Source organism: Platalea leucorodia, assembly GCF_965183815.1.
Source record: "Platalea leucorodia genome assembly, chromosome: 6".
Lineage (NCBI taxonomy): Eukaryota > Metazoa > Chordata > Aves > Pelecaniformes > Threskiornithidae > Platalea > Platalea leucorodia.
In genome coordinates this window covers 83869775-83895634 of record NC_138828.1, presented here as the reverse complement: position 1 = coordinate 83895634, position 25860 = coordinate 83869775, and the positions used below count along the sequence as shown (strand labels likewise).

General features: G+C 49.0%; 2 protein-coding genes across 3 annotated transcripts in view; both read left to right on the top strand.

Moving 5' to 3' along the window:
- SLC4A11 (solute carrier family 4 member 11) overlaps nt 1-7240 on the top strand; it is a gene marked incomplete at its 5' end in the record, with an annotated part of 101778 nt that extends 94538 nt beyond the window's left edge. For both annotated transcript variants that reach the window (XM_082315274.1, XM_082315273.1), the window contains one exon: nt 98-7240. In XM_082315274.1, coding sequence (XP_082171400.1) covers nt 98-161 — 64 coding nt within the window. In that variant the 3' untranslated portion in view covers nt 162-7240. The remainder of the gene's footprint in view (nt 1-97) is intronic.
- A 9042-nt stretch (nt 7241-16282) lies between these two features.
- LOC309592730 (5-hydroxytryptamine receptor 7-like) lies at nt 16283-24747 on the top strand (the record flags this gene model as incomplete). Its single annotated transcript, XM_082316497.1, has 2 exons — nt 16283-16791; nt 23976-24747. The coding sequence occupies 2 exons, from the start codon at nt 16283-16285 to the stop codon at nt 24745-24747; spliced, it is 1281 nt and encodes a 426-aa protein (XP_082172623.1).
- Between the last annotated feature and the right edge of the window lie 1113 nt (nt 24748-25860).

The following is a 25860-nucleotide window of genomic DNA, read 5'->3' as shown; positions in this document are numbered from 1 at the left end:
CATGGGCACGGACAAACTCAGCTGAGAGTCAGGGCAGACAAACACAATGTTACACGATGATAAACAGGCACTAATACTATCTCTGGTTCAATCTTAGGTATAACCTGCTCCCTAGGATCATCGAAGCCAAGTACTTGGATGCTATGGATGCAGAGCATTAAACGGGGTCCTCCGCACACGGAGCAGTGAGGACAGCTCTTTTGGAGTTGAAAGGCAGCTTTGCCGAGGCGTAGAACAATCTATCTGCAGTTCTTTCTTTCACCACTTTCTTTCTGCTGTAATACGGCATTGGTAATGCACAACTATCAAAGACCAATTGAGCGTTGAAGTGTCAGACTAAAACAGCCTTGGACTTGGGAGGCCGATGCTCTTTGGAGCTGTGAGGCAAGCAAGCTTTATGGAAATGCCACTTTCCACGTCCCAAAACTGGAAACCCCAAAGATCAGCATGTCCGTACGGTTGGAGCATGCGTTCTCAGAGCTGTCGTGCGTTCCCTTGTTTGAGGGGTGGGGGGGAATCTTTTTTTATGCACCATGTCCCTTTCTTCCAAAACACTATAAGGACAGCAACTGACCCTTCTTTACAGAATGACAGTCCTGTTCTGGCCTTTGAATTCAATTTCCCGTGCATCCAGTATTCCCAAATTGGTATTTTGGGTGGGATGGCCTCATGCTAAACCACTGATGTCAGGAGAGATGTCTGGCCATCTCTTCAGATTAGCAGGGTTGGAAACGGATCTAATTTGTACTGATACAATCCATGGCTTTGGATGAATATTTAATTCCTACAAATGAGCTGGAAATGTTCAGAGGTTGGGCTTGCATGGTGATGTTGATGAAACTGCATCTTGGGTCTAAGCTATTTGGGAATTATTTTGGATCTTTCTGCCATTCCTTCTTGGTAATCAAACACAGAAGCGTGGTTTTGCACAACTGCAACGTTCTTGCTTGTACCCGGAGTCAGATGCTGAAACTTGTCAAAGGGCAGTTGTGTTAATGATTGCATATACATATGTACAGTAGTGCCTATGTGTACATATATACATATGGATTTGTGTATATATTTTGCATAGATATACAAATAGGCCTGATACTTTCAAAAATATCAAGTGTTTTGTGCAGTCAGTGTTACCCGTGATGTCTTGACCATATACTTGTTCTCTGCTTCAGTGCTGCTTTTTCTCATTTGAGATATGGTCGCTCTGTTCCTTTTGAAGCTGCTCAGTTACTGGTTTTGTTCATGTGTTGCTTTATTCAAGGTGTTCCTTTGCTTTCTTCTTCCCATGGCTTGAGACCTTCATCATTCTGTCTTGATGCTCCAACATGTGAATTTTGCATTTAATTTTAATGTACAGCATGCAATGAAAGTTTTCCTCTTTCACCTAATGAATATTTGTTGGTCATTTCATTGTTTCTGTTTTGTAGCTAATCTCCCACTCCCAGACATTATATTATATTTCTGGATGAATCTAACTTTTGCTGTCTTTTATATTTCAGTTTATTTAATTTTGCTTGTACTATGGTCAGTTTTCTTATTTGGAGTACTGTGAAACAAGCTGCCCTTTAGTTCTGTGCTTGCCCTTTGCTGCACACTACAGATCACAGGTAAAGTGTTAAGAAAAATGTGGACCTCTGAAGATAATGAACTTTCGAAACAGCAGAAATGAGGGAAGAAGGGTAATGTAAAATGAGATGCAAATGTATTATTAGCACAGAGAGGTGTTTCTTACCAATTGCTTGCCCAGTAAATGGTGCAGAGGTCTTTTTATCAGCACATGCCCTACTGATTGGGTGTTCCTCTGCGTGATGAGGAAGACCAACTCTGTAATGAGGGAGGAAGGCATTGGGTAAAAAGCTCCTATGTTGAAACTAAGCCAGACTCAAGCCACTGAAGATTTGGTGTATTTGCACTAAATATCAGATGGTATTTCATCTTAATGTAGCTGCCTACGGCTTTAAAACTTCTACGAAAAACTGAATTTTTTATTTTCTTATGAAACCCGTCATCTTTATATTGATAATTGATGGAGGGGAGCAGTAAGAGTGTTCCCAAGAACATGGCCATGGCTAATATCTCCCAGAGCAATCGCAGGGGAAAGCCCTCAGCTTAGCAAGGAAAACAGCGTGACCTTGAAAGCATGACCTTCATGTTGCACCAGCCAACCCTTGTGGGACTGCTGAGAAGTCTCAGGGGCGGGATGACCACCCCAGTACATCAAAACAGGTAACGCCATGCGTTTGGCTTTCAGTCTTGGGTAGCAGGGTTAACTCATGCCACGTCTCATAGGTAGCGTGACAGCAGGTATAAATACGCGCATGGTTTCTAATCACCTTTGTCAGTATTTCCTAGCTTTTGAGTCATTTCTACAGTGAGATCACTAGTAGCTGTTACCAAGGTCTACATGCAGAAACGGGGCAAAGAAGTCGGCAAACAGGATTTCAGGGCAGTGCAAAGGTGGAGGTGGTAAAAGTATGTCTGATCTTCAGTCAACAGAAAAAGAGCAGGTGACACAAACAGTTCAGTGCCTGTTGTAAGATAGGGAGTACAAAGACCTGGTGATGCTTAAATAACATGCTTTTCCCACAGATGTCAAAAGATTTAACCAAAGGTAGAATGAAAAAGCATCATCCTGTGGGTTGAGTAAGCTATTAAACGCACGTGTCCTGGGGTTGCGTTTCTGGTGTCTCAGCTCTTGGCAGGAAGAAGTCGCCCTGTGGGCTGGTTTAAATCATGTTGCAGATGCTGTGGCTGAAGGAAGGAGAGGACGTGCCCAAGGGAATGTGGCTGTGGTCCTCTTTGAGGAAGAGCAGAGGCCCTGGGTGAAACTTTCTCCAGTGCAGAGCATGGTGGGGTGAAATGGCATGCAGGCTTTGCCAGAGGAAATAGTTTTGAGATGTACCCTCCATCCCCCCACATCCCCACACCAAAAATGTCCCCGTTTAAGCCTCTTTGAAAGCACCAGTTTCAGATAGTGTCAAATGTTGCTAACAGAGATCACTTAAAATCTAGATAGCTGGGGGGGGGTGAAATATCTTTCACAGCTCTTGTTTATATCTTAATGCTGTTGCTTTACCAGCATGACTTCAGTGTTCATATTTTCTTTGTAGCATCAACAGGATTCCGTTTTGCAGGGCTTTCTTCCTGCAGAAGTCAGGGGCCAAAGAATCAACTGATGGGAAATCGGCACAACTCGGGAAAAGTTGTGCTGGCTTAGACTGGTTGAACATTTGGACCTGCGTCTCAGTATATGGGTAGAAGGGAGATGTGAGACCGGAGGCCTCTTAGCTCATACGGGATCGTAATGATCCTGCGGAGGATTTTTATCCATGCAAGTACCTTTTCTCTTCTTGCTTGCTTCTGGTTTTGCTGACTTAAGTGCAGGCGTTTCCAGGAAGTAGGCTAGCTAGGGAAGGAGAGTTTGTTCAGAGTTCCTTGAGCACTTTAATACTTCTGTGAAGGTTAAGACAATTGGAATGTAAAAGAAGTTTTATTATAAGCTCTTTGTATACGCACAATGCTATGTATAACTGTTGCCAAAGAAGTGGGTTTGAAAGATGTTGATAGCTATTAAGAGAGTCCGTGATGTTCACCTGGAACGGCAAGGTAGTGAAAAGCTGCTGAAACGAGTGGATTTTGGAAGTTACCTTTTGACAGCTGCCAAAACGATCAGAAACTGGGGATAGAATAAAATTCTACTCTCAAATTTGTAGTTTTTGATCCTTGCATTGAATGTAGGAGCTAGAAGTTAGCTTGATAATTAAAATCGGATTTATACCTGAATAGTTTTGTTGGTCTGAGACTTATTTTCTTGCCTTCAAAAATACCGTTGACATGCTATGTGTGGAAATAGATGTGTTTCTCTATGTAAATTAAGGAAAGTTGGTGAAAACATGGACTGCTGAACAGGCGGTATAGCACTTTCTAGATTGCTTAGGAAGCAAATCTGACAACTTCACTAGCAACAATCCCCAAATTCTCTGGCATCAACATTTGAAGCTATTAATAAATGTTAAGCTCTACTGGGATATGCATCAGTGCATTGCTTGCGAAAGGATGGGGATGAAGTGAATTCAACTGGTTTGCTTCGGAGCTGCCATCTGGTGAAATGCTTCAAGATGAGCCCAACAACTGTGGGACACGATACACGCTTCCTGATGACCGTGTGAACTGGGATACTCTGAAAACAAATACGGTAGATGGTCACGTTTCCATATACTGTAGGTGCCACAATTCTCCCCAAAAGTTCCATATCCCCAGCTGTGCTGAAAGACTGAAACTGTTTGTAAATTTTTGCATATCATATTTGGCTGCTTTAGAAACTGCTGCTGAACTGTGTTCTGTGGACACTCTTTGAAGAAACATGAAGTTGGCCGAAGCTGGAGAACATTTGGGGGTGAGAAGGAAGGGTTTTTCTTTTTTGTGGAGTTCTCAGCAACAAAAAAGGGACCTGAGACATGCCATGTCACCAAAAGCACCTACCGTTTTCCAGTCTGTGTCCTACCAAGCATGTATCTACCCTATCTCGTTGACACATGTTCGTGTTATGCCTTGAGCAAGCTTTTCTTGTTCACTGTGTTCTGTACCTGCCCTTTGTAGTGTTTCTACCTACCTGGAAGGTGAACGGGCAGAACCAGGGTTGGCTCAAGCTCATCTCTTGTGTCCATCCCCCCAAAACTTCAGTGCAAGCCATTTTCTCTGTCATCTCCTGACCCAGCTCTCATCTTCCCCAGCCCTTCTCTGGAAGTTGATTCTGGCAACCCAACCGTGGAAACACTGCCGAAGTGCCAAGTGGGTATGTTTCTTGGGAGGACTAGAGCCTGTGTCTGAGCAGCAGCATGGCAGGGGCTGCTCCCCTGGGGGCTCGCTTTGCCATAACAGGCGATTATGAAGGATTCCTAATTGTCCTACAGTTGCACTGTCTTCTGCATCTCTTCAGATGATTACTTTATGGTGCAGTGCTCCAGTTGGGCTGTCCTCCTTTCGTCTGTCAAGCTTCCAAAACAACTTAAATAGACATAATGGGATGGATTTGCCCCATTTTCTATCTGTGCTGAGGCCTGTAGATGTTAGAGAATAGTCTTCTCTAATTGTTTTCATATCCAATTAAGGCATTTAAGCACCAAACCCTGCCCATTACACTACTGGCTGCAGATCTGGTTGTAAAGAGCAAACCATCAATATTGTGTAAAGAGCAGACAGACAAGGGAGTTGCCAGAGTACATGCTTTAGAAATACAAATTAGCACTTTCCTCTTCAGCTTTTGTGTGGTGTTTTTCCTTTCAGACTAAGACAATCCTTGACTGTGTCTTTTTTTCTCTTGTAGAAAACTCTGCATGAGCTTGGATCACTTAGGCACTGTTCTGATGTTGCATTAAATGTTAAGAGCTTGTCCTGGGGGAGATGCTGCCTTCTGCTCTCCATCTGCATCTCTGCTGCAAAGAGCTGCTTGCTTGGAGAGCTGAAGTCTGCTCTTGGAGCAGCAGAGGGGATGCACGTGGCATCTCAGTTGGTCATCTGTGTGACAAATCCTTCCTGCTGCAAAAAGCTATCGATATCCCTCATTTAGCTGCAGGTGGGAGTCCCACAGGTGAACAAAATGGCAAAGAGCTGGAAAAAACACTTTTCAGTCAAATTCTCTCCCTCTTGACCTGAGCTATGCTGGCTTTCTGCTCTTAGCATGCAAAAAAAAAAAAAAAAAAAAAAATCCTAGCTTTCTGGCAGTAAAGTATGTTATGTGATCAGGGTTTTTCAGAAAATCAGCATATCAAATTCCACAGCTGGAGCATCAGTTTCGGTGCTTGGGAGGCTTGCTGCAGGGCTGAGATCAGTTCTCGCTCTGCCTACCGGCAACAATTGGTGTCTCATCATGCTTTTTCCAGGTATCACATTTAGATAAGTTTCACATGATTGGATGACTTAGATGGTTTCTGCAAGCATCCGTGTGAGTGATGGCAGGGTAATGTGGCCATGCTGGTCTCTGCCAGATGTGCCTGGAGCAGAAGACGCAGCCCTTGGTGCTGCGAGAGGTGGCATCTCCAGTTTTACAGGTGATCCCTTTTCAGGAGGTGGTTGGTTGATACCTGACATGACGGAGCCCGTGCAGCATGCCCTCCTCTCTGCGAACTGCTTACCTTGGGGGCTGTGTTAGCCACCTTTCCATTATTTAAAGCATATATCTATAGCATCACGTATTTCTGAACTTCTCAAATTTGGGATCAGTGCCACTGATTTCAAGCCGCATCCCCAGCAATCCCAGCCTGCATAAATAGACTTTTAAGTGATTCTCATCTTTATTGCAGAGCTTCCTTTGCCTGCCCAGGTACTAGCAGCTACCTCCCATCTCTAAGACGTCTGATGCCAAAGTGTAATTAGGACCCTGGTTTTAAGTGCCCACGTGTGAAGCTGTGACCGCCGGGATGTGCATTGGATATGTCCATCCCTGGCAGGTGCTGGGCTCTGATCTGAAGTGCCCAGCAGATCTAAAGTGGATCTATTCCCATCGGAGAAAGCATGATTCAGCTGCAAAGCAAGAAGTCTACTGCTCTGTTGACCCTTTGAGGATTTTAGCCTCTTGTGTTTGGCGGAGCTGCTCTGATTTAATAAGTAAGGTGGCTTTGTGCTCTTATGTTCAGATCTGTTTAGCCCCTCTGTTCTCCCTGTCCTCTTTATTGATGTGAAGCTATACCTTGTTCCCACACAGGTGTTACCCCAGAAAATAGGTATTGTCTTACTAAAGACAAAAAACCTTACTTTTTCAAAGTATGTGCTCCTGAACTTTAGTGCAAACCAAACCCTCTTCCCTTTGGTCCGACCTGAGAAGGGGCTGTATCTTAAATACTCCCTCGTTTCCCCTCCTGCTTTCCTTGGAGGGAGTGTAAATGCAGGATAATCTCCAAGGAGGTGATTTAAGAGGAGAAACTTTCCAGAGGGAGAACTGGCTCATCTCAGCTCCTGCATCCCATTTCCCTGTAGGCAAGCGCTGGCGGAGCCGCTTGGCTGGGGCGGTCTGCAGCATGCCGGGAGAAGACCCGCGGTGGGTTTGTTTTCCAACGTGTCCCGTGGCATGTAACCGGTTAAATGTTTCTGTATTTGGTGACCAGGAGGTCTCTGTCACGGATTGCTGGGGAACTATTTAGAGTGAGGGAAAGCACGTGTTCCTATTGAGGGAGATATGGCCTATAGATATTGCACTTGCTAAATATGCTCTTAAAGCGCATGCCTCTACCTAGTGCTGATTTTCCAGTGAATGATTTCTTTTGATAGGAGTTGCTTGGGGCAGGGTGGGGAGGGAGAGGGAATTCCTTTATTGTATAAGGAAATTCTGTATTTAAAAAGAAAATAAAAAGAAATATACTGTTTATATATTTCTACTTTGTGCCTAGTCAGTGTCCTTTATTTAACCTTAAGCTCCCAGCGTTGCTTGGACTTCTCTCCCAGTGCTGATGTATGTATTTCTCTGGGGACTGGTGGGGGTCCCTGTAGCTGAGATGCTTCTGTAATCCCCAACACTTTGTAGCATTTGAGCATCTCCACTTTGAATGTAAGGACATGGGTTTTCTTACCTGTGGGAGTCTGGGGAGCCAAAAATGGGATTCCTTCGTGCTTTAATGGGGAAGTGTAAGAAATAACTGCACCTTTTACCTGATGCAGTGCACTGAGAGCATCTGGACCTGGCTAGCATTGCCCTTGTGGTTCTGACTTCCTTGGCATCATCCAAACCTGAGATGAGACCAAAACCTGGTGAATTTTGTGTCATGTAGAAGCCTGAGAATGATCCATTTCTCCAGGGAGTAAATTCACTAGTTACCTGCTGCGGGATCCAGGCTTGGATAGTTGCCCTCCAGCTCCTCATCAGGATCCTTGAGGAGCTTACTTTGCAGAAAGGGGGGCTTTTTGCATGTGAACGCAAGCTGAGATCAAGGTAAGACCGAGAATGGCCGTGTGGGTCCGGTAGCATTATCCGAGAGGAACCAGAGTCTGCAAGCTTGCTCCTTGCCTCCAGCTGCTGCATCTCTCCAGGTCCTCTGGGTCCCCTGCTGTGCAGAGGACCAGTTCTGGCCTCCATCAGCATGAGCTGCCCAAGAAGTGATGTTGGTGACCCTTTTTAAATATGTATGTATTATATTTATATATATACACACACGTGTGTGAACAGGCTATCAGGAAAAAGGGGGGAAATGGTCCTTGTGGTGTTAACTTCAGAGGGCTGCTGATCATGTGGGCAGCCTCAAATTTTAGGGACCTGTGCTAGAGCGCAGAGCTGCCTGGGGACCTTTGAGCTGTGCCAGTCCCTGGGGCAGTGAAGGAGCACTTGGACTGCGTTTGCTGTGCCAGTCTCGTACCATCCTCTTCTGCAGAAAGGCGAAGCGGGAGCGGGGTCTGGGGAGGCTCCTGAGCCCTTTCACAGCTCTGCCTTGCCTTCAGGCAGGTAGATTGCATCCTCCTTCACAGCAAGGTCCAAAAGGGACCTCCAAAAGGAGACACAGAGATCCTCAAACTGGTGCAAGGATGAAGGCCTTGGCAGCAAGAAGCAGCTTGGGGTGGGAGGGGAGTGGGGCATGTGGCAAATGTCTTTCCCTTTTGAGGTCCTGGCCTGTGGTGAAGGACAGCATGCATGGGGTGATTATCCTGAAGACCCAGGGATCCTCTTGCAAGACGATGGGACAGTGTGTTCCTAGCCAAGACTGCTCCCTCCTGGACAGGCTGGAGGTCCCAAGAACGGGACCAAAGAAGTGGTAAGAAGTTGTGCACTCATCAAAGAACACCTCCTGGGAGCCATGGGGTCACCCGGGCCCGTGATCTCTCTGTGGCGGCTGTCTTTCTCCAGCCCATGAGGGTCTTGCCCCAGGACAGCCCCCAGGTCCCTGCTTGGTGCCCAGGAGTAGCCTTGGAAAGCCAGGGAGGCTGAAAAGCCCTTCTGGGCTGAAGGGAGGTGTGACGAAAGGCTCGGTGCTACACCAGGACCGTAAACACGTGGGGATGCAGTGAGCCCCTCGGGATGGGTGTAGAGAAGCAGCGAGGGGGTGGGCAGGCCGTGTTTGTCACGTTCTGGCTGTCACTGCATGGGGCGTTACTGATGGGCATCTGCCTGCAATCGTAGGCAGCCTGGCAAGGCCATAACCCTGCGAGGTGCATCCCTGTTCAAAGCAGATGCCTAATACTAGTCTGTTTAAATATCAGCTGCGTTTGGTGCAGATCTGAGCTTGGGAAGGAAAGGGTCAGATGGGGACGTGTTTTCCCCCCACCGTGTCCTTCCTTCCCCACCAGGACGCACATGCAATGCACTGCCAGGAGCTTTACAGGAGGGATTTAAATACCCATTGGCCAAAAATTACATGGATTAACTGTTGAAAGAGCAGCCAGGCCCCAGGGATGTGATCTGTGGGTTTGCCCTGTACCATGTCTTGGTATGGAGGACATGGAAAAAGGGATTATTTAGGGTGGCTGCGTCTGGGCTTTCCTTGAACTGACATGAGGAGTTTGTCAATACCTTTCCCTTCTCAATGTCCTGCTTTGATTTAAAGTGAAAAGGGAGTTGGCGTGTTCCTCCCTGCACTTCCCAGCCCTGTAAAGGACTGAAATACCTTTCCAGAGGGATCTAGGTCTGATCTTAGTCCCTGTCCACTGCATTTTGGGGGGACTGAGCACCCAGAGATGGACCAGAAGAGAAAGCAGCAGAAATGCTGCAGCCAACAAGGGGTCAGGTGGCTCCAGTTCTTGGTGTCAGAGCTAAAAGAGCCATTAATTGTAGCTTTTTCTTTAGTGTTTTGGGTGGATTTTTTTTGTTTGTTTGTTTTCTGGCAGGCGGTTTGCAGCCCTGAGCCTTCCCTGGCACCAAAACCTGCTGTTTTTCCGTCAGGGATTTAATCTGCTGAGAGCAGGTGCCATCTAGGGGACAGACAAAAGAAGACAAGGAGGGGTTTCATTTCCAAACCTGCAATCCTTTCTCCACCACCCCAACCCACCTGCAATTTCCGAAGGGCCTCAGCCCACCTCTGCGATGCTCTCCTGGTCGCATGGGCAGCGAGCGTGGAGAACGCTGGGCTCAAAATGGGGAGCTGGTGGCTGCGTGGCTTGATGCAAGCTTTGCTGGCTCCAAATCTGTCTTCATGCAGCACTCGTGCCCAAATCCATGGACCAGAGAAGCCTGCACCAGGGTTTTCTTCAGTGGTTTGCTGTATTCTGCTGGATTTTAGAAAAGTTTTGGCTAGGAGCACTTGTTCTGCATCATCTGCTTCTCCTCTTCTTGAATTTGGATGGTCCAGAGGTGTAATGCCAACACCATGCATTGAGGCAGCCAGTTTGGTGCTATGTGACTCTCTATTTGAGCCCAAAAAACCTAAATCAGCACCTACCTCACTGCATACGCTTAAAATCAGGCTCTACCCTAACCCTTGGAGATGGTGGATGGGAGAGCAGTAGATGGAAATGCTGCACGTCCATCCTCTGAATAAATAACGAGCACTAATGATACTGACTTGCTAATAAAAGTCTGGCAAATGGGTGACTACAGCTGCAAGCCAGAGCTGAAGGGTTTGTGTTGGAAACTTCAGCTAAATCACTCGTTTATCACCCTTTCCTCTCTTATTTCAGGCTTTTTGATTTTTCTCTGCCAGCTTCATCAGCCCCCCTGGAAATCCCTTTAGCACCCACCATAGGCAGCTTCAGGGTGGACAGGAGGGGCTGCAGGCCAAAAGTTTGCTGTTGGGGGCTCCTTTTCCCTCCACCTCATCCCCATCCCTGGCAAATGTTCCTCCAGCTCATCCCCATCCTCCCCCAAGGCAGTCCCACCTTTGCAGGACATCAGGATGAGGCACTGGTGCTGCCAGCACATGGCTTGCCCTGGCTTTAGCTGGGATGGGACATGGAGATAACTCTTTGAGAGCCCTCCCAGGTAACCAAAATTTGCAAATCGTGGGTGATTTAAACACTAAAAGCTGCTTGCTGTCTGTGCAGACTCCAGCAGAGGGAGTGTGGCTGCATCTAACAGCATTAATGCCCGCTTCTCTTCAGCAAATGCAATTTTTTGAGATGAGCTATTTGGATGTCTCCTTTGGATGGCGTTTTCCCACGAGGTTCCTGACTGCTCCCCATCTGCTCAGACAGCAAAATGTATGGGGTGCTTTTATAACTAGATGATTTTTTTTTTTTTTCTATTTTGGGGAGATCCAGTAAGAAAAAACAAACCAAAGACCCAACTCTGAGAGTTTTAAGCCACATGTAGATCATTAACTTATCAATTCTGCATTGGCTTTTCCCTTCATGGAAAAAGGATTTGAGGTAGAAAGCCCTTGGCTGGTTGGATCTCCTTGCCAAAATCTGCTGTCACTGCCATGGGACCGGGCCCCTGGTCCCCACAGGGCACTTTGAGCAGTGTCCCCTCTCTGTGCCCCTGCTATTTGCCTCCTTCCCAAAGGATGGGTTTCCACAAGGAGGCAATTCCCTATGTTTCTGCTGTGGTGCAGAGGAAACCAAAGAGATGGGAGGACGCAGGGATGCTCAGATGGGCTGAGGGCTTCAGGCTTTGGAAGAGGGACAAGGAAGAGACCTTTTCCTGATCCAACCAAAACTGTTCCACTTCAATGCTATCGTGTCTTATTTAGGGACTCTTCTTTGAACGCCTTTTGTCCTTTTTAAAATTGTGGGTTGATTTTGAAAGGACGTGTGTGGTTTGAAAGTTTAAATGCCGAGCTTTGCTGCCTTCTTGGGCCTTTCAAGTGCCTCAGTTTCCCCCCAAGATCCAGTTCCTTTGCCACAGACCCCTGCCAGCCCTGTTCCAGCGGGTACTGAGGGGCTGAGCCCGGCCACCCTGGGCTGGGCCCCGAGGCTGGAGGGTCCGTAGCTGGGAGACCCAACTGTCTCTTGGGTGCCACATTCCCACCAGACCGAGATGATGTTTGCTGGGTGAACACCTCTGGGGAGCTGGGCTTCAATGCTCATCAGGAGGAGATGGGGCTGTCTTCAGGAGTGGGAAGCCCTGGTGGGAAAGCAGAACACATGGCTGTGGAGAGGAGGCGATGCCCTGAGCATTTTGGTTCCTTGAAACGCCTCGGGCATCATCCTTCCTGATGACAACCACTGGAGAAGCACCAGAGTATCTGCATGTGGTCAGGTTATTGGCCACCCTGCTGTGAAAGTGGGTTAAGCCCCTCTGTTTCCAAATCAGAGTGGGTTTAGATACCTCAGACCAGTTCATTGGGAACTTCTCTGGAGGCAAGAGCAGATCTTAGAGATGCTCCTTGAAAGCTGATAGCCTCAAGTGATTAATTTTGTCCATCTAGGCAGTTTCTGCCTGCTTGGAGGGAGAAATGTCAACACCTGTGACACAGGGAAGATTGCTTTGGGACACTAGTCCTGAAAACATTGAGAGATTGAGGACCTTGGAGTTAATGAGATTTCTCAGAATTTGCATATTAATAACTGTGCCTATTACCTTGCCAGTAGAGTTAATAGGGTGTAATATTACCAATTAATAGTTAATAAAATAGCTACTTTAATGGTCATTTGTACATGAAGATGGAAGAACATATCTGGGCATTGCCTTTATGACATGGTGGGAGGACTTTGTTCATCTCTTGTCTGGCTGAAGATGGAGGGGGAAAACTTTGGCTATTTTGGGTCTTCAATTTCTCAGCTTTATTTTGCAAGGGCAATTTTCTTTGGGGTTAATCCATCTCACTCCAGCAACATCCCTGCTCCTCCAAACCCATGCTCTCTTCTCAGCTAAAGAGAGAAGGCTACTGTTAGTAGCTAAGCTAAGGAGTGCTGGCCATTTCCTCCCCTAATTGCCATTAAATGCAATTAGTGCTTCCCAGTGTGCCCCAGGAGCAAGTGTCTTAACAAGGTCATCATGTCCTCCAGCTGGAGAAATGCTGCACTAAGAGTTTAAGGGAGAATAAGAAATATTATTATTTTTAATCCTTCTTTCACACAAAAATTGGCATTTTCCCTTCTGTCCTCCCAAAAATGAGCCAATGCTGGGAACGTGCCCTCCAGCCACTCAGCGTGTCCCATGACCTGGCTGGTGGCTTGCTGCCCTTGGTTTTGCAGGGATTTTGCAGCTCCCCAAATTATCAGAGCAGCTCGTTCCCCCTAGAAAGGTGGGGGGAACCCTCCTCTGGAGTCCCCGGACCTGCAGGGGTTTCGGAAGGGAGAAGATATAGGTTGTATCCTAGAGAAATGGTGCTGGGATGGGCAAGAGGGAGGTTAATTCTGCTCCCAGAAGCTATTGCAGGATTTGGGGGCTCTGCCAGAAGTAGTGTAAGGGGTTGGCCAGAGCAAAGGGACCATGAAGCTCATCACCTTTATAAGCACCTTCTTTCCTCTGCCAGGACATGAATTTGACCGCTGTGCGTAAGCCAGCTGCTTCCCAGCGGTGCATTAAGAGGAAAAAAAATCCGAATCCCTCTCTGTCTCTCCTTGCCGATGCACAGGAGCCACTTGCTGCGCTCCTCTCCCAAAGGCAACCTCCAGGGAAGCTGGCACCCCCCGACCCCGCATCCTTCCTGCCAAACCCCGCTCCCGAGGCGGAAAGCAGGGCAGGAGTCTGCAGCTCGTGCGTAGATGGCTTTCCCGAAACTCTCCGGGAATCTGGTGACCGACTGCCTTGGCTGGTCCTTAGGGGATGGTTTTATTCTTGGGTGAATTTGTCTGGGTTTTGAGACTGCAGAATCCTTTGGTCCTGCAGCAGGGAGTTCTGCAGATCCCGCTTTCTCTTTGGAAATACGAAGCGTATTTTTTCCACTAAATATTGGTGAGTTCAGCCTGGCCGCTGAAGCAGCCCTCGCTCGCCAGGTCAGGCAGGGGACTGGGCTTTGCAGGTTGTGTTTGTGTATCATCAGCCCCATCCCATCTTGGCATGTCATCGCGCGGAAGGGGCTGAAAAAAAAAGCCGCACGTAATGCAAAGAGCGAGAAAGCCAGAGCTTCAATACATCCTGCCCTGGCGAGGAAGCTATTTTAGCCAGCCTCCCACGCACGCTGCGATGCTTGAGCATCAGCAGCAAAGGAGAAACCCAAGTGTTAAGTACAGCTTTCACAGCCCTGTTTTAGCTTGCCAGAGCTTTCCTTGCAGATGTACTTTTGCAGGGAACATCTGCCCCAAAAATCTCTGGGGCTTGGTGCTGACTTTGATCTAAGGCAACACAGTGCTCTGCATCTCGGACATTTAAAGGTATTTTTTCTGTATCAGCCCCCTGTGCTGTCCCTGGGAGGGCTAGGGGGTGCCAGGGTGTTTGCATAGCCCCGGGATGGGCGAGGGAGCTGGTGGCACCAGGGATGGAGGTGCTCATCTCTCTCCTAAAGCGCTTAGCACAGGGCAGGGCAGTGGGAAACACTTTCTAAGCCTGCAAACAGCTCTGAAGCCGCCTGCCTGCACCTCTCCTGGCTGGACGCCCATCGCCCCGAGGGGTGCGGGATGGGGCCGGTGCAAGGGGAGAAGCCCCACACCGTGCACCCCGCCGGGGAGGCAGCAGAAGGGCCGAGCTCCTGGGGGAATTGCCTTTAGGAGCAAGCGATGCAGGAGATGACTCTGCTCTGCTTCTTTTCTCCCCGGAGGAGCGAACAGCAGCTGTCTGATGCCCTGGGTTGAAGCGCCGGAGCAATCCCAGCACCAAAACGCCCATGAAACATTTGGTGGAGAGGGAAATGGATGTGGATCTCTGCATGCTCTTGCCTGGTTTGTTTATTCTCTCTATTTTGATTTTACTAGGGTAATGGAAAGGCTCATCTTTAGAGATCTGCCTCTCCCTGGCTCTTTGCTGCTCTTTAGTGCAGAGCTGAATGAATACGGGACCTCCTACAATCAGAGGGGGTGGAAAAATGCATGGAGCACGGATAGAAATCCTCTCCTGTAAAATAAAAAAAAAATAAAATTGATGGGGAAAAGTGCTCTGGAAGCAGCCTTTCTCTGTAGCCCTGTTCTGTACCCTGCTTGCTGGGTTTCAGGCTGCTCCTCCTGCGCCTGCCTCGCCGTGTTCAAAGGCATCTTCTCAACTTCCAGCCTTTCTCTCGCGCTCCTCGCACCCATCTCTGCAGGGCTGGGGTGGGTGCAGGACCCAGCCTGGACCCCCCCTCCCCTCTCCCTGCCCCTCCCTGGGGCTCAGAGGGACCCAGGGACCACCTGGGTCCCTGCCCGGGGAGAGGCGAGGGGAGGGCGGTAGGAGGGACCGGCGAGGCGGGGAGGGGAGAAGGATGCTCCGGGGGTGGCTCTGTGCTTTCTCGCCTGCCCGGAGCTCGCAGGGGCTCGCCTGGAGGATGTCTCACCCCTTCGGCACAGGTAACTCCGGGACCCCCATCGCCCCAGCCTGGGGGAAGCTGCAAAGGGGAGGAGGGGGTTGCAATTCTGCTTTGATTTCAACAAAACTCCCTTCAAGGGGAAAAAGGAGCTTTGAAACAAAAAGAAGAGGGTGCAGGTTGTGTATGATGCTTGGAGCCCTGCATAGGGGTGAATCCTGCCCTAAAGTTTCCCTATCGATGGCTGGGAAATACTTACAGGGGTGAAAACCCGGGGGTGGGAGCGTGGGAGCTGCTCTCCGGGTGTCTCTGATGTGTGTGTGGTGGTGATGCGCAGGGCTCCGGGCACGGGCTGGGATGCCCTGGCTGTGCGTGGTACCCTGGGGGTGTTGCATGCGATGGATACGCTCCCACTGCAAGCTGCACCTCCGCACCATGCTCCTGTGCATACGTACGCTCGCGTGTTGTCATTAAATGCCGTGTGCATGGATTTACAGTCATAGCTTTGAAGTTTATGTGTTAATGCATGCAGGAGATACAGCCGGTGATGTGTGTGCACACGTTTGTGGCTGTGACTTGTGTTATCACGTACTCCTCTATAGCCACATGCGGGAATATGCATGTAGTTGCAGGGGATTTAAATGTACGGATGCACAAGAGAAGTGCAAGACCAGCAGCGCAGCTCGGCAGTAACAGATAATAACACGGGTAGTTAGGATCGGCTGCCGTTATCCGTCCTTCTGGAAAAGCAGGCAGATGATCAGGCAGCCGTTGCAGGCAGACTGGGCAGCTTGTGCTCCTTTAAAAGTGGAGACGAGCTTTCTCTGAGCATCCTCCAGCAAACGGTGCCTTCACGCAGACTTGGGAAGCGGCTTCTTGCTGAGCACGTGAGATCCAGCCACAGCTTTGGGAGGCAAGAGATGGGGTTGGCGTGGGGGGCAATATTTTATTTTCTTAGCCTGTTTGTGATAAAATGTTCTGGTTTGTCACCGGAGGTGTCATTGCCAGGAGAAAACTCGTGCCATTGCCCGCTGCGGTGAGCTCAGAGCATGTTGCTAAGGGCCAGCCCCAGGCGGTTTCTGGAGCACCATCTTCTCTTTGTGGAGAACGCAGAGCAGCAGCACCCGGCTCAGAAATCGCTCCTGAATCCATTCATGACTGAGGAACCCTCCGTCCCAGCCGAGCCAGACCTACCATCCTCCAACCTCACCAACACAACGGACTGCGGCGAGGAGATCCTGCTCTATGGGGACACCGAGAAGATTGTCATCGGAGCAGTGCTCTCCATCATCATCCTCATGACCATCGCCGGCAACGGTCTGGTCATCATCTCCGTGTGCATCGTCAAGAAGCTCCGGCAGCCCTCCAACTACCTGGTGGTGTCCCTCGCAGCCGCCGACCTGTCGGTGGCCTTCGCTGTCATGCCCTTTGTGACCATCACAGACCTGGTGGGGGGAGAGTGGCTCTTTGGGAAGGTTTTTTGCAATGTGTTTATCGCCATGGACGTTATGTGTTGCACCGCCTCCATCATGACCTTGTGCATCATCAGCGTGGACAGGTAAGGGACAACAAGGCACCTTCAGGTGGGCTCAAATATGGGGGAGTTTCTGGACGTTGAGGGCCACCAGAATCACGTTGCTGGTTGGACCAATGCTTCTGCACGTGTTTTCCAGGTGCATGGGGTTGCTGAGGGCTTTCTGTATGAGTTAGGTGCCTCGGGCCCTTTGGAGGAGCTGGGCTTAAGGTGCTTTCTCAAGTAACGTCTCGAAGTTACTTGCTTAGTCCTCCCCCTCTAGGCAGCTCCTTCACATTGTTCTTCCTTGGCTGGAGGAACAGAGCCTAGAGGATAGACCTGTGACCTGACCTTCCCCACGGAAGGAGGCTGGAACATAAAATAATTTAACAAAACAAACAAAAAAAAAACCCTACATGCACTTTGAAAATCCAGGTTACAGAGCTTCTAGAGCCTAGTCCTACGGGATGCTCTGCTGCTGCCTGGACTCATGCCTTGCCTAGGGATGTCAGCAGCTCCCCCCACCCCATCCCAAGTCCCCAGAATGCCTGGTTTAGCCTAGCACATACATTTGTGAGGATTTGCTGGCTTCAGCTCTCACACCTGGGGTCGGGAGGGAAAGGCTAAACCCGCCTGGCAAACTGGCAAGACTCGGGCAAGTCAGCACCTCCACGGGTCTAATTTTAGCAGCCTGCGTCATTAGGGACACGGTGCTGATGAGCCGGTGGGCCAGATCCAGATCTGATGCACGCGCTGGCTTTCTCAGGGGGTTGGTTTGGGTTTACGCTGGCACTGCTGAACGAGGCTGGTTTGTGATCAGGAGCTCAGCGAAGGGAGACAGCCGATGAGATGCGTGCCTTTGGCTATACCACCTCCCTGGCCACCCTCCCCAGGTGTGAAACCGGGTGACAAAGCAGAAAGGACAGAGAAAATCCTGCTGCTGCTGACTGATGTTATTGCCCAGCGAGCAAACAGCAACTCCTGCTCCGAAGCCCTTGTCCCCCACCAGCCGCGGCTCCCCTACGAGCTGCCCGTTGCTCCACGGCTCTGAGCAGCTCAGAGCTGCTGCTTAGAAAGAAAAATCACTCCCAGGCCACAGGACGAGGTCCAGCTCTGCTGCTGAACTTGCTTTGTTTTAATAAAAAGCCTGTTCCTAAAAAAGCAGGTGTATTCAGAGCTGACAGAAGTCTGTCTCTGTTAGAGGGAAGAGAATAAATGCAGTAATGAAATGTCAGTGCTTCCTCTTGATGAATGAGGAGCAGGGAAGCAGCCACACACTAATCAGATTGGCTCTGCTTTAAAAGATTTCCTTTCCTTTTTCCTTTCCTTTTTTCCTTTCCTTTTTTCCTTTCCTTTTTTCCTTTCCTTTTTTCCTTTCCTTTTTTCCTTTCCTTTTTTCCTTTCCTTTTTTCCTTTCCTTTTTTCCTTTCCTTTTTCCCTTCCCTTCCCCACCAATCCCATCCCATCCCTTGGAAAAACACTCTTCCAAACAAGCACACAAATAGGACAGATTTTCACAAAAAATCATTGCAATTTATTCCACTTGTTCATCACGTCTCTCTCGCCCAATGTCACGGCTCCCGTGAGCAGACGAAAATCCGAGGATGCTGTGCAGGCAGGTGCCTGGGGCTGACGTTGGTCCATCTTTCCCTGCTGGAATGGGACCGGGTAGGAGGTTTCTGGGGAGGTATGGACACCAGAGTGGGGGGGTCCACACGTGCCGAGGCCAAATCCTGGGCGGTGCTGAGGGCTGTGGGGAAGTAGGGTGGCCAGGAGTTGTATCTGCATAACTGTAATCCCCGGCTTAAATGGGAGCAGCCCTAAGGCTGCTCTAAGTTGCACCCACTGGCCGTACAGGCAAGGAGGATCTGTTTTAACTGGCTGATGCTGGAGGCACTTGTGGGTATGCTTTTTCTGTCTCCAGCAACCCCCTGCCTCTCTGGGGGAGCATCTCTGCCCAGCTCACCCAGACGAGCTTGGTGGGGCTCCGAAGAGCCCAGGAGCAGGGCAGCTTCAGGCCCTTGCTGCAAAACTCATGCTGCCAGTGCTGAGCTGCAGAGGGAAAACCATCCCACCCCATGGCACACGGTCCCATGCCTCATCTCATGCAGCTCTCAAGCACCTACTCGGCTCTGCTGCAACATCTTCAGGTGCTGGCCAGGCAAATCCCGCTGTCTTTTTTGGATGTTGGAGAGGAAAGGGGAGGTGCAGCAAAAGAAATGAGAGAGAGAGAGCAGGTTTCTGGGTGCTTTTTATACAACCTTTCTGTGCTTCAGACCTCTCAGCAGGGTGGTGGAGGAAAAACCTGTGATAAAAGAGGCTGCCACAGAGCCTGAGTCTTCTGGCACGGGCTTGTTCTTCGGGTGCTTTTTCACAGGGACCGTGCCGTGCTGGGAGCTCGACTGGGCGGCAGCATCACCGTTCGCTCCCAGACCTTCATCCCTCCCCACCAAATGCCTGATGGGGAAGTTGAATGGCGAGAGGACAAGTGCCTGAGGTGCATTTCGAGTCAGGGAAAAGAGAAAAAGAGCAAAGGTTGTAATTTGAGTGGGAGGAGGACTGGCAGGGCAGAGGGAAGGGGTGGGAGGAAGGCCATGCTGCGAGTGCGTGCGGGCTGGCAGGCTCAGTCCGTCCCGGGGCTTTAGGAGGGAACAGGAATAATTGGGATGTCCTCTGATGCCCGAAGGAGGAGTAGGTGACCGGGGCACTGTCCTGCTGCTTTCTGCCCCGAGGGTCCCCAGGATCCACCTGTGTGGATTGCCCCATGGCTGTATCTTGAGCATCCTGTAAGTCATCATTTCTCCACATCAACCCATCGTCCTCGTTGCTCCCACAAGGCAGTTGATGGAGGTGGATTGAGGGAGAGCACGGATCCAGGACCATGCCTGGATCGCCACCTCCCCCCAGCCGTGGGATGGGCAGGATTTTTTGTGTAGCTCCTGATGGAAACACACTTTTCAGCTTCCGCGCTGATACAAAGCAAAGCTGATCACAAAGCTTTAGCAAAAGGATAGCTGAGTTTGCAGAGAGCCTGAAACACCTGCTCCAAGAGAGATTAAATGGTCGGTCATCTCAGTGAGGCGGTAAGTGAAATTTCCACCAGTGACGATGGCAAGGTGTTCCTCCTGCCCTGCAAGAAATAAGAGGAACAGCACTGGTGCTTCTTGGAAGTTAGTTAACCACTGTTAGGCAGGTGCCTGTTTCTGCCAAAGAGGAGGTTGCGTTTTTATTGATGGCTGAACCGTCCACATATTTTGGTTAGCTTAGATGTAAAAGATGCTTGGTTTACCCAAGATGACGAGTACTATTAAAATGTAGGCTGCTATTATTGATTATTAATGCAGAGCGCTTTCTAAAAGCCTCTTGATTGAAGCTGGTAGAACTAATCTTGTCTGAAGGGGGGGTTGATTGATTTTCTTTTAAATCAAAAAAGAAAAATGCTGGAAACATCCATCTTTCTCTCACATTTTTCTTATATAAAAGCCTGCCAGTGTTATAGATTCTTTATTGCCACACACCAAAAACAAAACGACAACAAAAAAACCCTTTTGGCTGTTCGGCTGTTGATGAAGCTCTCCATAAAAATGCCAAGCAGCTGACAAAAGAAGCTCCCCAAACCCCACATATCACTTCAGAGTTCCCCAGTGGAGGAAAAATGGAGGAAAAAGTCTCCATCCATTTCCCAGGCAGCCCCGCTAGGGCTCTCCCATCTCCCTGGCAAGTATTTTCTACCTAAAATCAGATTATATGCTCCAAATTGGCGTTGTCCTCCGTAAAAAGGATGCCTCCCAAAAGAGTCGGTGGGATGAAACCCGCACAGCATTTTGCTGGATTGCCTTTACCATGTCCTTCATCCGAACATATCCCAGGCCAGGTAGGTGCCTGCACTGTATCTCCAGCAAGCTGGAATGCATCCCTGGGATGTTTCCACCAACCCTGGCTTAGGGCACAGGCAGATGAAGCCACAGGTAGCTGCAACCTCCAGCTGCCCTTTGCATCCTCCACCTGGAGGTTTCTTCTCCTTCACCAGGATGGGGCAGGCACGGTGTCAGCCTGGAAGCAAGGTACGGAGCTTAAATTTGGCCCAGAGGAGGCACAGGATTGTGGTAAAACAGTGGGGTCCAGGAAACCCCAATTCTGGGCTCATTTGGGCTCAACCAACCTGTGTGAGTGGAGATTTGTCCTTTCCCAGTTTGCCCACTGCAGAATGAAGATAGGGCCACCTTGGAGAGGTTTTGTTTTTCTTTATTATTTAATCCCTGGAATAAGGATTAAATGATTACCGTTGAGTGTAGAACAAATGAAATGAATTGGCTAATCTATGGGGTTGATGGTGGAGCCCAGACTGGGGCAGGTCTCCTACCCCACGGCCAGGGCTCGGGCTGCCCAGGCATCCGTGGGAGCGAGGACGTGGAAGGAGTTTATTGCAGAAGGAACGAGTGGCTACACAATCAGCTCTGCACGGTGGGGGTCCTGCAAAGCCGCACAAACCGCCAGTAAATCGCTGCTCCGGGAGCTGGCTTTTGTTACCTGATTACCACTAAACTTGATTAACAAGACACACACACACAAAAAAAGAATCAAAGCAAGAGAATTTTATTTGAATTTCATTGCGTGTCTGTGCAGCCTCACCTCCCGCCTTGCTGTAAACGCTGGCCTATTTTGAGGTCTTCCTGCTCTCATCAAAATTATAAGCAAAGACCTCAGAACGGCCCCATTTCCTCCAACAGCGACTGCACAAGGCACCCGCAGATGAAATGTGTCGGCTTTGCCTGCTTTTTAAATCTTGTCACTGTGTATTTTGCTGGGCTAGCATGTAAATTCCTTGAAGTTTCAGTAAATCCCGAGTGGATCGGCGTCTAAAGAGAACCCAGTAATAGCATAATAAAGGATATCGCACAACACAGCATACATTAGTTTGCAAAATTCTTGGCTTGGATATAGAAAGAAGTGCTTTTTTGGGTGCTGAATTTGGAGATGCAAGAGCAGGGCATGTTTTTTTCCCAGCCTAGGGGACATCAAGTCTGCTCTCCCTCCAAAGCCCCTTCCTGCTCCAACCCATCACTCTGAGCCCTGATCTTCCAGCCAGGCTCATCACTTCTCGCTGTGCTCAGCCCAGGTAGGAAGGAGTCAATGTTTTGGAAGGACAGCACCAAAACCAGCTTTATTGTCCATCTCAGCAGGTCTCCTCCTTCATAGACAGGATCCCATGGGATGACGGGATTAAAAGTCCTCTCCTGAGAGGCTGCGTTGCCTTTGCATCCGTGAATGTTGTCCTTCAGCCTGTACCACTGCTGGGCGTTCAAGCAGCATAGGTGGTCGTGGAGAGGTTTTTTTGGTTTTTGTGATTAAGGCCAGCTGAAGAAAATACAGAGGAAAACAGGAAAAGAATAACTCAGTGAATGAATTCAAATTCATTTTATCAGGGAGTCAGGGGAGAATACTTTGGGCTTTGAATTTATTTAGCAGTCGTGAGGGGAGGCAGAATTGTTTTTGGTTTTTTATTATTTTATTTCTATCTTCTTCCAATCTTGGGGGAGGATCTGGAAAAGGGAAATAATCAGGGAAGAAAAAATCTTTTAACACCTACAATGAGGCTGATTGTCAGAAAAAAATAATGATACAACAGAGGTAAAAATCTCTGCAGAATTTTTTTCTTTTGGCAGAAAAGCCCGTTCTTCCCTGGAAACGCTTTCAGCAAAAATATCTGTACAGCTACTGTTCTCACTGCCCCTCCGGACTGACACAGCTTATCCAAAACAATTGAGAGGTGATGTGATCCTGTCTAAAAATGCCTAGAAATTCCCAACAACAGGCAGGCTGAATCAAAAAGGCTGTAACATAAAAGAAATCCATGTGACAGCTGGAGGCTTTTGCTGGACTGATTGAGACTGAATAGGAGGCAGAAGTTTTTCAGTGGGGAACATTGGCTGGCAGTGGCTAACTCCTTACTGATTTATTAGTTTGCAGTTTTAATTTACCAACTAACAGCTGACACGATTTCTTAGTCACGTGAACCTTCTCAATCAAGGCTTGGGATGCTTCAAAATTACACCCATAGTCTAACCGGGAGCTGATGGGTGATGCAGTCTCCAGTTCCTTTCAGTCAAGCTAACAAGGTGACTCCTAACTCCAGGCATCAGCATTTGTGCATCTGTGGGTCACCACATGCTTTTGGGATCTCCTACTTGGAGCTCCTCTCATTTTATTCCTCGGGGAGGGCTGGACACCATCACTTCAGGAGCTATGGGCCATGCAAGGGAGCAGACTGCTCCAGCTGTTTGCAACTGGCACTTGCTCCTGTCTTGGTCTCTAGAGGTCATCTCCAGTAGATGTCACAGGAACCTGTAGATTTGTCCTATTATTGCAGGCTAGATGGAGACGGGAGTGATGGGGTGTGCTGCTGACAGTGGCGTCTCCCATGGGTGCCAGTGCTGGAAGATGCAATCACACAGCCCATCAGCTGAAAGAAGGTGTGAGTCAACAGCTGTCAGTCTTGAACCACAGCCCATCACCCGATCGCTAGCTTTGCCTGTCCGGACATATCCTTAACTCTGCCCAAAGGCAAGATTGCTCCTTGGTCTCACGCTGCCTCAGGGGCATCTCAGCTGCAGGTTGTATTTCTTTCCCGAGTTCCCAAGTTGCCTGGACAAATAAGAGAAAGGTGTTGCCCATCCCACTTCCCATTAAACACTGGTATGTGTCTATTCGTTTCAGCTGGAGTCAGTCCTGACGTATCCTGGTGCAAGTATTACTCTGTGGATCACCCATCCCACTCCCGGGTGTTTCCCTGGGAGGGCGACAGTCTGGAGTGAGTTACATGCCATGGCTGGAAGTCATTGCATGTTCTCTGTGTACAAACTAGTTCTGGTGGAAAAATGAAGCTTTTTTTAAGCATTTTTGTTCCCCAGGAAACAAAAATGCAGAGCTTGGACTGCACTCAGCAGTTAAATGACATCTCATGTCATGCATGGGGTGGTTGCGAGAAAGCAGTGGGGAGTAGTCAAAACAGGGTGTTTAGGCAAGAGAGTTGAAGGGATGTGAAATGCATTTCACAGAAGATACTGCAGCTGCGTGTCTCTGGGAACATTTTAATTTGGGTAATTCATTTCTTGTCTCCACCCAGGGCCAAAATTCTCCTGTGACAGAGCATTAACAGATGATTAGGAAGGAAAACCACCCAACAGCATTCACACCTCCTAACCCTTTGCAACTCTTCTCTTTTCCAGGTATCTGGGGATCACTCGGCCACTCACGTACCCCGTGAGACAAAACGGGAAGCTGATGGCCAAGATGGTCTTCATCGTTTGGCTCCTGTCTGCCTCCATCACCCTTCCTCCTCTTTTTGGCTGGGCCAAGAACGTCACCGTGGAAAGAGTCTGTCTCATCAGCCAGGACTTCGGGTACACCGTCTACTCCACAGGGGTTGCCTTCTACATCCCCATGGCGGTCATGCTCGTCATGTACAGCCAGATCTACAAAGCCGCCAAGGTGAGCGCTGAGAAGCACCGCTTCATGAACTTCCCCAAGCACTACGAAGAGGAGGGTGTCTACTGCCTAGAGGCTTCCAGCCGGAGCCATCACAGCTCCAAGCGTACCAAAGCGGTGGAGGAATGCGCCACGCTCTCCAAACTGCTCCGGCAAGACCGAAAGAATATTTCCATCTTCAAACGGGAGCAGAAAGCAGCCAGGACCCTCGGCATTATCGTGGGCGCGTTCACGTTTTGCTGGCTTCCATTCTTCCTGATGTCAACAGCTCGGCCTTTCATCTGTGGCATCCGCTGCAGCTGCATGCCCCTGCGGCTGGAGAGGACTCTGCTCTGGCTGGGATACACCAACTCCCTCATCAACCCCTTGATCTACGCTTTCTTTAACCGAGACTTGAGGACTACTTTCTGGAACCTCCTGAGGTGCAGGTACAGGAACATCAACAGGAGGCTCTCCGCCGCCAGCATGCACGAGGCCCTGAAAGCCACAGAGAGGCACGAATGCATCCTGTAGAGCCGCGTCTTCTTGCTCTGTGCCTGACCAATGAACTCCTGCCTCTCCATTTCAGGTTCCTTGCTTCTCTTGCCTCTTGGGGCTGGCAGAAACCATGTGTGCCGTTGTCCCCCTGCCAGACATCGCCGCTGAGAGTGACGCCCCTTCCCCTCGTTCCAGGAGGAGCTGCGGTTCTCCTCGCCTCGGGAACAAGTGGGCAGCCCTTCCTTCTCACCATGTTCCAGGTGGGAGCTGAGCAGCCGTGAGCAAGATCAGGGGGTTCAAGGTCTACCACCGATTGTGGGCAAGTCACACCACCTTTCTGTGCCTCAGTTTCCCCATCTGTTAAAAAAAAAAAAAAAAAAGAAAGGAAAAGCAACCCTTGCAACCAACCAAACAAAAAAACCTAAAAACTTGATAAGACTGTGGCTCTCCACCTTCGAAAAGGGCTCTAAGGTCTGTGGAGGGCACACAATATACTATGTAAAGATGACATTGGCTGCACTTCTCTATCGAATATGACAGCAGCTATAGGATCCGCTGTAGATCCAAGCACTCATGACATCCCAGCTTATACGAACTCGTTCCACTGATGTAATTGCATTTTACACACCGAGCTCATGTCCAGGTATGCACGTCAGAGAATACCAATGACCCCCGTTTCCCCTCACACTGTAGCACTGCAGCACTTGAAAGAGGCACGCTTGCAGAACGAAACACAAATGAACATGAAGTTTCCTTTATGGCTGGATAGGAAAGTCCAATGGCCTCCTCATCAGGGCAATGGCCAGTGAGCAAAGACGGTAATGTTTATTGGGTTGTCCTGTAATTCATTCTCAGACAAGTGATGTGTGTTCATAATTTGTGGCTAATTGACTCCATAAAAGCACGCTTTGGTTGACAACAGAAAAAAGTATATAATTTCTCTGACAGCTTTACAGTGCTTCAGTATGATGTCCAGCAAGCTTGAAAAAATACACTAAAAGTGATGTATCTTTTTTTTAAAAAAAAAACAAAAAAAGTCTGTTTTCCTTATATTGGTGTAGATTGTTTGGTCACTTTGACTTTAAAGCGTCTCTTTATGTAGCGGTAGGACTTGTCTTCCCACAATCCTCTTTGCTCTCAATCAACCTT